The sequence below is a fragment of the Peromyscus californicus genome, unplaced genomic scaffold (assembly GCF_007827085.1).
Source record: "Peromyscus californicus insignis strain IS unplaced genomic scaffold, ASM782708v3 Scaffold_10__1_contigs__length_136768540, whole genome shotgun sequence".
Taxonomy (NCBI): Eukaryota; Metazoa; Chordata; class Mammalia; order Rodentia; family Cricetidae; genus Peromyscus; species Peromyscus californicus.
Window position 1 is genome coordinate 105,291,117 of NW_026294391.1, and position 12,427 is coordinate 105,303,543.

Sequence of the window (12,427 nt, forward strand, 5' to 3'; positions counted from 1 at the left end):
TATGCCATTAGGTTTCTGCTGACATGATATGACATTGTTTCATGGTAGTTATATTTATATGAAGGAGTATATTCTAATAATAAAGTGTGTAAGGTAATATGTGAACCAGTAGCATAGTTGTTGGGGTTTTTTTCTTTTCATTATCATATATTAATATGTATGCTATGTTTTCATATGACTAGCAGCTCAGGAGGTTAGTTAATACCAGCATCATCACAAACATGTGATGCATTATGCCATAACATTAGGCTGGCTGAAATGTCACTAGATATGATAGGATTTTTTCAGTTCACTTGTGATCTGGAACAAATACATGATTTCTGGTTTACAAAGCATTGTTCAGTAGCACATTACTATACTTCCTAAAGCCCTTCCTCTGAACATCACTGTGTGGAACGTTAAGGCTGGAGCATATGAATGTTAGGAACACAAAACATTCAGTTCATATCACATTGTTATCACACTTGACAAAATTAACTAATTCTCTAAATCATCAGAAACCTAGTTGGTTTTTAATACTCCTCCTTTGTTTTTAGTGCTATAGGGTAAACTCGGCCTGATACATGTTAACGGAGTGTTCTACCAATGAGCCACACCCCTCATTTCTTGAGTTTCTTAAAGCATTTCTACACTTGACCCATTAGTAAGATTCACCAGTTTCTTCATTTTAGTTTTAAATGCCTCATTTCCATATATTAATTACATATAATGATAGGTTTCATGTACCACATTCCTTCCACTAATCCCCTTCGAATTTCATGCCCCCACCCTTTGTGACTCAATGAGTTTCATTAGGGAGATATATATATTTATTTATTTGTGTGTGCTCCTGTGTGTGCATATGCATGTGTGTGCACATAAATGTAAAGGCCGGAAAAGAACAACCTCAGGCGTTGTTTCTCCACCTTGTTTTTTTAAATGGGTAATTTTTCAGTGTCTGTAAGATTAAATAAAATGTCTCCAATAACCATTTAACTGTGTATGAATTCTCAGGGAAGAGTGGGGTCTTAGGACCTTTTCCCCTTTACATGACAGGATGTTTAGTGACCTAATCTTGGAAGATCTTGTACAGGAATCACATTTTAAGTTTGTTTTTTAGATAGGGTCTCCCACAGAAGCTGGTTTTGAACTGCTTAGTAGCTGAGGATGACCTTGAATTTCTGTTCCTCCTGCCTCTACCTCCCAAATTCTGAGATTACAGGCATGCAGCATTATTCCTAGTTTATGAGGTGCTTGGGATTGGGCCTAGGACCTTGTGCGAGATAAAGTATTTTTTGATTGTTTGAGATGGGATCTTACCCTGTAACAGCCCTGGCTGTGCTGGAACTCACTTTGTAGAGCATGCTGGCCTCAAACTCTCATAGATCTACCTGTTTCTGCTTCTCATGTGTCGAGGTTAAAGGTATACATCACCGCTGTTATCTGGGTTAGACTATTTTAGACAAAGAACAACAGAGGCTTTTATTATTGTGTGTAGAATCTAAGTTTTGTAACTGAAACAGTTTGGTTTTAAAGTATTCTGCAACTTTTCATATGTGAAAACATAAGGGGATCATACTATTAAATAGGCTTTGAATTAAAATAAATCCTAATACTCTACATTTTATAGAGAAAGCCAGACGGTAGTCCACACTTATAATCTCCATTCAGAGGGAGAGGCAATAGGATAACTCGTTTCAGACTAGCCTGGCTGCATTGTAAGACCTGTTGAAAATATCCAGCAAAAGAAAATACATTAAATAATGTTAAAAGAAAACATAGCTTTTAAAGATTCCTGGCATGGGGAGGCAGCTGAGTGGTTAAAGTGTTTTGTAAACATGAGGACCTAAGTTTGGATCTCAAGACCAACCTAAAAGCCAGATGTGGTGCGCCTGTAACCCCAGAACTAGGGGTGTGAGGAAGAGAGACAAGCAGATCCTCAGGGATTCCTGACCAGCCAGTCTAGCCAATTGGTGAATTCCAGGGTCAGAGAGAGACTGTTTCAAAAAAGAATGTGGAGGAGCAATTGAGAAGATACCTGACATAAGTCTCTACCCTTCATGCACACAAGCAAGTTTACTTATATACACAGGCGTACACCAGCCCCACAAATATAGACACATGTACACACAGTTTTTTTAAGGTTCTGCATGCTTTATTATTAAAAAAAAATTAGCTCTTGTGAAACAAAAAAGCAAACCAGATTCCCAATTTAAACATGACCAAGTCCCCAGTGGTTAAAACATTCAACTCCATCTGATAGGATTGATGGATGATGTAATTCTCCTCCAGTATCTTGTCTTGGAGTTGTACCTGACTTTGTTACCAGTTTTCATCTAAATCCCTCGGGGCAATAGAGCAGTATTGCCTTTGTTTCTTGGCTAGTAATCTCTTGATTCTGAAAGTCTTGTGGGATGACATGGCAAGAAACAATCAGACCTATGGCTCATGATAGTGGAGGAAAGGCACACACACATTTTATTTTGTTTTAATACATGAGGAGAGAAAATTAAAAAAAATACATGAAAGGGGCTGGAGAGATGGCTTGGTGATTTAAAAAATTATAGTACTCTAGCAGAGGACACAAATTTGGTTCCCAGCGTCTATGCTGGGTGGTTTGCAACTGCCTGTAACTCCAGATCCAGGATATCTGACACCCTCTTGTGGTTTCCACAAGCACTTACACAAATGTACTATATGCGCGCACACACAAATAAATGTTATTTAAAAATATATAAAAAACACAAGTTCCTAAGCTAAGGCATAGTAGTCTCAGCAATCTATATTCTTCGCTGCTTTGGAGGCTAAGGTGGTAGGCTCGCTTCAGCCTAGGAGCTCAAGACCAGTCTGAGCAACATACAAGACCATGTCTCCCAAAGTTTGAAAGATATACTAAAAATATTAGAAAGGGTCACCAAATGTCATCTAGATACCAAGCCTTTATTGTTATGTACCTAGGACATGCTGGTCTCGAAGGGAGGCTTGTGAAAAATACAAGAAGAAAGAGCCCTGAGTGTGGTGACACAGGCTTTTAATCCTAACACTCAGGAGGCAGAGGCAGGTAGACCTCTGTGAGTTCAAGGCCAGCCTGATGATCTATAGCAAGTTCCAGAATAGGCAGAGCTGCATAGAGAGACGCTGATTCAGAAACAACAACAAAAAGCTGCTATAGGCAAGGATGTAGAACACAATATTCACCTTTGTGGTATGAAGCAATTGCCAGTGGTAAATTTCTAGTCAGGAGCATCCTCAGTACGTGGCTGACTAGAAAAAGTAGAGTTGATCCTATCAGTATTTAAGTTCATTCCATTGGGTCTGTAAAATGAAATCACAATCAAACTCAAGAGGAATATTAATTCTTGAGCATTATAATCCCAATACTCTAGAGGCTAAAGCAGAAAGAGCTAGCCTAGATTTATGATCATTTTAGGTTACATAGCAAGACTCTGCTTCAAAAGGAAAGGGGTATTCTCAGGATATAGCTCACTTGATAGAGAGCTTGTGTAGCATGTGGATAGCCCAGGATTCTATCCCCAACACAGCATACATAAACTGTATGCCTTTAATCCCAGAATTTGGAAAGTACAAACAGGAGGGTCAGGAGTTCAAGGTCATCTTTTGCTACATAATGAGTTTGAGGCCAGCTAGGATACATGAGATACTATCTCAAAAAGATAAAAGAACAGAAAAACAACCTAGATTATATTATGCTTTTATGATTTCAATGTGCAACCAAAAATACAGCAGATAAGCTGCTACCAGGAATTATTTTTTAATTGTAGTAAAGTGCACATCAAATTTACCATCTTATAACTGGGGATATAGCTCAGTGGTACAGTAATTACCTAATATACCTAGAGACCCTGGGTTTGATTCCCAGTAACACACACACACACACACACACACACACAAATGACTATCTCGCCGGGCGGTGGTGGCACACGCCTTTAATCCCAGCACTGGGAGGCAGAGGCAGGTGGATCTCTGATTTTGAGGCCAGCCTGGTCTCCAAAGCGAGTTCCAGGAAAGGCGCAAAGCTACAAAGAGAAACCCTGTCTTGAAAAACAAAAAAAGACTGTCTTAACATTTTTTATGTGTATAGCGTAGTAGAGTTACATACATTCATACTGTTGAATTATACAACCACTCTGAAGAATTTGGTCCTGATGATCAAACGTAGGATCTTATACATGCCAGGACAGTTGAGGCATATACCCAACCACAGCCCATCTTCATTGAGTGTAGAAAGTTGTTTCTTAAGAAGAGATTAGAGGCCAGGCAGTGGTGGTAGAGGTAGAGGCAGGCAGATCTCTGTGAGTTCAAGGCCAACCTGGTCTACAGAGTGAGTTCCAGGACAGTCAGGACTGTTTCACAGAGAAACCCTGTCTCGAAAAACAAAAACAAACAACAACAACAAAAAAAGATTAGAGGGGCTGGAGAGATGGCTCAGTGGTTAAGAGCACCAACTGCTCTTCCAGAGGTCCCAAATTCCTAGCACCCTCATAGCAGCTCATAACTATCTGTGACTCCAGTTCCAGATGATCCAACACCCTCACACAGATGCACATGCAGGCAAAACACAAGTACACATAAAATATAAATTAATTTAAAAAAGAGAGAGAGACGAGAACAATACTTTTGTCCCCTTCCTACCCAGAGAAACTTCACTGGAGCTCAAATGTGACAGTGCCTCTCTCTGGAAACTCCTCACCAGCTCTCAGGACTTTTAGAATCAAGTCCCAACTCTTTGATGCTTTGCCATATCTTTAAGGATCAGTTCTTGCTGGCCTTCTGTACTGGTCTCTTTTCCTTCAGATTCAATGACCAGTTTTTACCTATGTTCCTTTAAGTCATGTTCTATCTCTTAGAACATGCTTCAGTCATTTCTTTCACCTAAAGCAGTTTCTGTCATTGCTCTGGCCTCTAAGGCCCCTCCCTCTGCTAGGTAACACCTGTACATTCTATATGACCCAAGTTAGGTATAATTTCCTTGAAGGGCCTTCATTTAATACCTTAGTCACCATAGTGTATCAAAGTTTCCTGTTTACTTATGTTCCCTACTTGTCTGCATATTGGATGCCTAAAACACATGTATGTATTTATTCATTGTATACCAAGTATCTAAGTAAGTGTTCAATAAGTACTTGAATGAAATTAAACTATTACTTTCTAAACATATTTTGTAAGTAATGTTCCCTTCTAGGACACTAAATGTCATAAAAAGATGTGATGCCAGGCATACTGGCACAAATGTTTAATCCCAGCATTTCAGGTGGCAAGGCAGGCAGATCTCTTAAGTTCCAGGCTAACCAGGGCTACATAGTGAGACCCTGGTTTTGTTTGTTTGTTTGGTTGGTTGGTTGGTTGATTGGTTGGTTGGTTGGTTTTTTGGTGTTTCAAGACAGGGTTTCCTCTGTATAACAGCTCTGGTTGTCCCAGAATTCACTCTGTAGACCAGGCTGGCCTCACAGATCCGCCTGCCTCTGCCTCTAGAGTGCTGGGATTAAAGACATGCGCTACCACACCAGGCTTGTTGTTTTTAAAGGAGCTACATAGTTAAATAGGGAAATGCATCGAATGTTTCCATAATGATATGATATATATATACATATGTGTGTGTGTATACATATAATAAAGTAATTCCCATGTGCCAGTGTGACTAGCACTAGAAGTTTTAGAGTTAGTAGAAGAGCCTAGCAGGTATGGGGTGACTGCTCACTCAGTAAAGGCACCTGCTTTCAAGCCTGAAGACCCGCCTTGAGTTTGATCCTGGAACCTATGTGGTTGAATGAGAGAAGCAGGTCTTGAAAGTTGCCCTCTGGCTTTCACACATGTGCTACAGTATACACACCCACACAAATATAAATAAATTATTTTTTAAAAAGAAAACTTGTTTTTTTAAATGCCACAAGAGGTAGGGATGTGGCACAATGAACGAGCAGTATACAATATCCTCGACTTCCATACCCAACATCAATGACACCCCCCTCCTCCAACATACATACCAAAGGAAAAAAACAAGTAACTCTCACTTGAGGCCAGATTTATAAACGATTAGTATACAGTGATTACAAAGATAGTTAAAATAGGTAATTATTTGTAGTGCCTAGCACATAATATTTATGCTCTATTACTATTGATTGTTGCTGGTGTTATCATATATGACCAGTCACAGTTTTGTGGCATATTTGTTAGACTTTCATAAAATCTGTTTTGGCAAAAGTTCAACTATACAGCTACTTCAGTATCCTATATGTATATGCTAATCATGCCCAAATATGTTTTTTGTTTGGATATCCTGCCAACGTCTCAAATATAGCTGAAAATGTAAAGCCTCTACCTCCTTTTATATTTCCAGTAATTCTTATCATCTCCTTGACACATTAGCAAACCCAACTTTACTTCCTCTCTCTCTCTTTAGCCCTCATATCTAAGCACCAAATCCTACTTGTGCCACTGGAGAAGTGTCCATCAAATGGACCCCTTTCTTACTAGTGCCCTTCAGAGATTTTGCTTTTCCTTCATCCTTGCTTTTCTGCCTGACAAATTGTTGCCTGTACTTAAATGTCACAGTGCACCTCTTTCTCATGATGCCTTCTCCAACCAGCCAGACAGAAGAACTTGTTCATCTTGCCCCAGAGCACTTTGTATGTAACTTTATTATAGTACTTACTACTTTGTACTTACCTCTCTAGCTGCAGCTCACAGTCTCTCCCACTAGCATACAAACTACTTAAGAATGTGTGCCATGTATGAGTCATTTTCATGTCTCCCAAGACTTGAGTGTCTGGCAAACAGAAGGGGTTCAGTGTTTCAATGAATTTAAACAACAAACCCAAAAACTAGTATATGTTGTTTTTCTCTTTGTGCAGACATTAGTACTGAAGAGCAGCTACGACGCCTGCAAGAAGAGAAGCTTTGCAAAATCTGCATGGATAAAAATATTGCTGTAGTTTTTGTTCCTTGTGGACATCTGGTCACTTGTAAACAATGTGCCGAAGCAGTTGACAAATGTCCCATGTGCTACACAATCATTACGTTCAAGCAAAAAATTTTTATGTCTTAATTCAGAGCCACAGTAGGCATGTTATGTTCTTCTTACTCTAATTGAATGTGTGATGTGAGCAAACTTTAAGTAATCAGCATTGCATTCCATTAGCATCTGCTTCCAAGTGGAAATAAATGTTAACAGCACTGTTGCAGTCTAAACTTTGAATTTCTAGATCTTTCAGGTTATTAGCTATATTGTTTATCCAATTTTTTACTCAATTGAAACGTCAGACAAAGAAGCATTTAATATTGTAACTTTTCGCCTTATGTATTTGTAGTACACTGACTTGATTTCTATGTGTAAGTGAATTAATCACCTGCATTTTTCATTCCTTTTGGATAAGCTTAACAAATGGAGTGTTCTGTATAAGCAGGGAGATTTGAGTTAATCTACCCAATCACTTAATTTGTTTATTGTGAACATGGAATGAACTGTTCCACACTGGTGGGAGGATAAACATTGTCTTTAGATGTTTGTTTCTGTGTTTTATGATTCTGTCTGTTTCCTTTCGAAATTATAAATGTACTTGTGTGAATGATTTTTTTTCAAGTGATTTTGCCATCTCCCAAAAGGTATTTAATGTAGACTACTATCTAACCAGCATATACTAACATGGAAAGACAACAAAGATATAGTAAGTGTAAAATACAAATGGCAAAACACTATGTATAGTTTGAGGCAAATCAAGGTGTGTGAATTTTGTATCTGTATAGGACAAAAGAGATTTGGAAATATATGCATCACACTCTTAAATATGTTTTTTTTTTCTTGGGGGGGGTGGGGGCATGGGTCTTAGAGGGGATTATAGGAGCCCTTCTCTCTGTTTTTCATTTTATTCTGTTTGAAGTTTATATAAGTATGTATTACTTTTATATAATCAGAAATTTTAGGAAATATTTTACTGATTTAAAGGCTTAGGCATGTTCAAACGTCTGCAAAACTACTTATTGCTCAGTTTTAGTTTTTCTAATCCAAGAAGGCAGGCCAGTTAACCTTTCTGGTGCCAATGTGAAGTTTAAATATTTTTGTTTTACCTGCTTTGTGGATGAAAAATATTTCTGAGTGGTAGTTTTCTGACAGGTAGATCATGTCTTCTTATCTTGTTTCAAAATAAATATTTCTGATTTTGTAAAATGAAATATAAAATATGTCTCAGATCTTCCAATTAATTAGTAAGGATTCATCCTTAATCCTTGCTAGTTTAAGCCTGCCTAAGTCACTTTACTAAAAGATCTTTGTTAACCCAGTATTTTAAACATCTGTCTGCTTATGTAGGTAAAAGTAGAAGCATGTTTGTATACTGCTTGTAGTTTTAGTGACAGCTTTCCTTGTTGAGATTCTCATGTCAGTTTGTGTCTTCAAAGTTTCATGTGAGTTTTTACTGTTAGGTGAATTAAGATGTATATAGTACAGAATGGTAAGTCTCTGTTTTATGTTTGTTTGTTTCTTGACTAGTAATGGTAGTGAATACTTTTAAAACATTTTCTCAAGATCCTTAAAGCCTCTTGAAAATTGTAACATGCTGACAAGAGTAGTTGTTTAAATATTTTTTAACAACTTGTGTAAGAGTCAATATGAATAAAATCAAGCTAAAATGCTTCATAGAACACAGGATTTACCTTAAACGATTATCATGATAGACCTCTTGTAGAGACTGGTCTATTTTATTACAGAGAACAGTTTGGGAGTGAAACTGTTACTGAAAACAGTTTAGACTTTTTGTTGTATTTTCTAAGAGAAAGAGTATTGTTAGGTTCTCCTGACGTCTGTTGACTACTATGGTAAGTGATGTTATTTTAATTGCAAATTTAAATAGAAATTAACAGAATTAAATACATGACTGTGCTCTCTCTCTCTCTGTCTCTCTCTCTGTCTCTCTGTCTCTCTCTCTGTCTCTCTCTCTCTCTCTCTCTCTCTCTCTCTCTCACACACACACACACACACACACACACACACACACACACACACACACACGAAAATCCTTAGTTCCTTCCATTGTCTCCTACTTAGGTTCAGTTATGTAGTCATTAAGTTGAATTTGATCTAAATTGACTAAGATTTAAATTTAAATTTACATTTAAAGCATTCTACAAGGGGATAAAGTTATTAATTTAGAAAAAATGTTTTCTTTTTTTTTTTTTTTCTTTTTTGGTTTTTCGAGACAGGGTTTCTCTGTGTAGCTTTGCGCCTTTCCTGGAACTCACTTGGTAGCCCAGGCTGGCCTCGAACTCACAGAGATCCGCCTGGCTCTGCCTCCCGAGTGCTGGGATTAAAGGCGCGCGCCACCACCGCCCGGCAGAAAAAATGTTTTCTAAGACACTTCAGGTACAAGTCATGTAGGTAGTTTGTTTAATCTAATTGTTATCCAAGGATTTAAGGACTGAATTGTTTTTGAATAAGGCTTTTTCTTGTTTTGGGAGCCTCAGTTCATCAAAACTCTCTTTTTAAAACTTGTGTGCTGAGAGTTAAGCAAGACCTCTTTTTTTGTCTTCATGAGTTGCGAAATTGAATTCATGAAGCTGATGTGGCTAACAAGTTTATTTTAAGAATTGTTTGGAAAATGCTGTTGCTTCGGGTTCTTAAAATTACAGCACTCCAACTCTAATCAAATTGTTGGAGACTTACCAGAGTTGGTCTGAGCTCACACTAAAACAAAACAAAACAAAATACTAGATCCTTTCCAATAAAGCTGTGTAAAAGATTGGTCACTTAGAAGGTCAAAATACAACCAGATCCAAATCACCCCCGAGAGTTCTCACTATCTGTGTTGATATTCTTTTCTGTATAAAGTTCACTCTAGGATTTTGAAGTAACCATCTATTTTGCTACATATTAGTCATGTGAAATTTGAGTTATTTTGTAATAAATAGTTAATTTTATTTGTAATTCACTGTGTTGTTGAAAATTTTTGTGAGTGTTTGGCATTTATTAAATAAATACAGTTTATTTGGTTAACAGCTTAGCATTCCCTTTCCTGCTAGATCTTGCCTCTTCCTTTGGTTAGGGGTAGAGGTGAGGTGAGTGTAGTAAGTGAATATAATGTGATTTGGCTATGTTGTTATGACATTTTGTTGCTTTGTTATTTACAATGTGTGGTTTTTTTCTGTTTTCATTTTAGTAAGGTAAAATTTCTATCTTGAGCTCTCTGAATGGAAACTACCACCCCAGCATTAGCTGCATGTATTTTTCCCATTAGACCTAAATCATGAAATAGATTGTATGTCATTGCTCTTAGCAAAATAAGAAAATGGAGAAATATCTGACAGATAGCATTTTAGTCAAATCTTCTCTTTTTAAAAAAGTAACCATCAGTGAAGAAATAAACTGGCTGTATAGGCTTCAGATCTCCAGAACCCACAGGAAAGCTGGGTGCAATAGCACAAGCATCTGTAATCCTAGAATGCCTACATGAGACAGGAAGCAGCTAGGAGAATGTCCAGAAGCTCAAGGTCAGCTAATTTGGCTTAGGCATTAGTAAAGAGACACTATTAAACAAGATGGAAGATGAGGCCCCACCAATACCAAAGGTTATCCTTTGGGTCACCTGCCCTCCACACATGCATCATGGCAGGTATCCACCTATACCCAGACACGTACGTACACAAAAGAGAAAAAACAAAAAGTAGCCATCTGTAAAATGAGAGTATTACATTAACCATCTTCTCCAAGATGGTGGAACTCAACTCAAGAAGAATATATCTTATGCTCTAAGTGTTAATTCTTATCCTAAAACTTTTTTTTTTCTGAGACAGGGTTTTTCTGTGTAGCCCTGGCTGTCCTGGATCTCGCTCTGTAGACCAGGCTGACCTCAAACTCAGAGATCCGCCTGCCTCTGCCTCCCAGGTGCTGGGATTAAAGGCGTGCGCCACCACTGCTCAGCTTCATCCTAAAATTTTTAGGCCCTTCCATGGGTTTGCCTTGGACTAAAGCTTGAAAGACATCCTGGAAAGATAACTCAGCTGTTGAGAGTGCTTGCTGCTTCTGTAGAGGACCAAGGGTTCCCAGCACCCACATGGTGGCTTACAACTGCATGTAACTTCAGCTTCAGGCTATGTCGTGTCCTCTTCTGGCCTCCATGAGTACCTACATGCGTGTACATACATACAAACATACACGCATACACGTAACATAAAAATAATCGTAGAGCTTAAATGACATATATTAACTTTTAATCACTATTACTCATTTCTATGGATGCTCCTTATAATGAAGCTATAAATTGCAATAAAAAATAGACCAATCCTTAAAAAAAAATGTTTAAATTCTTTTCTCAAAAACTAGAAAAAACATTCTTACTAAATTCAGTTGAGTTTTCCTAATAGAAACAATCAACTTATTCCCATTTTAATATTTCAGTTTGGCTCTGAACCATTTAACACAATGTAGATTTCTTCCTTACCTAATGAAATCACAGACTATTAGCTAGAAATTACCTTAGAGAGTAGCTCATTCACACACCACCACCCTCACTTTATTGCTGAGGTAGACTTTCCTGGGACATAGTTTGTAGTCGAGAAACCCCTCAGCACACCAGCTACCTGTCCTGGGAAGTGTTGGGTGTTCATTTTTCAACAGTTCCTTCCATTATGCTCCAATTTTCACTGCACAGGAAGTAGTGCTTTCTCATTGCTACAGTAGGACAGTCCCTACTACTTTCCAATTAAATAATATAACATTAATGCTTGAGTGGTAAAGTTCTCATTCGGAGGCTGCAGTTTGCAGATGTGAGTACAGATGTTTGACATTTACTGTGTGCTTATGTATCATTAATGGAACATTGAAGATTACTGTGTGAGTTTATTTTTATCACTGTCAATACTTACCAACAAGCTTGCATTTTAAATTTAATATTAATAATGGCTTTAATGTAGTTTCTGGTTTTGCATTTTTTGTTATACTTCACCTGACAGAATGACCAATTGTTTTGTTGTTTTGTTAGGGTTGTGAATAATTAATTATGTTAAGCATTTTGAGACAGAATAGTATATTTGTGAATATAATTTTATGGCTTTTTTTCATTTAGTGGATACCTTTCAGTATGGAAATTTATGAAAATTGCTTTCTGCTCTATAATCTGTCATTTGTTGTAGATTAAAGCTTATTTTTCTGTGACTAAGACTTATTCAATAAAGCACTATTCTTTAAAATGATACCTTCTTTGTATTTGATTTTGTTTTGTTGAGAAAGGATTTCATGCATCAACCCAAGCTACTGGCTGTAAATGCCATATGTGGATGAGTAACCTTGAACTTCTGATCCTCCTTCCCCTACCTCCCTAGTACTGGGATTGCCTGATATATGGAGCATTGAGGATCAAACCCAGGACTTCATGCATGCTAAGTTCTATCAACTAAGGTAGATTGAACTGAGGTTAGAAGGCTTGGCAGCAGGTACCCT

The 12,427-nt window shown here is 37.7% G+C and overlaps 1 protein-coding gene across 12 annotated transcripts in view; it reads left to right on the top strand.

Annotated features, from left to right (window-relative positions):
* Window positions 1–12,182, top strand: part of Xiap (X-linked inhibitor of apoptosis) — a 53,460-nt gene extending 41,278 nt beyond the window's left edge. For all 12 annotated transcript variants that reach the window (XM_052738507.1, XM_052738595.1, XM_052738514.1 and 9 more), the window contains one exon: window positions 6,852–12,182. In XM_052738507.1, the coding sequence (XP_052594467.1) occupies window positions 6,852–7,045 (194 nt within the window). In that variant the 3' untranslated portion in view covers window positions 7,046–12,182. The remainder of the gene's footprint in view (window positions 1–6,851) is intronic.
* Window positions 12,183–12,427: the final 245 nt, after the last annotated feature.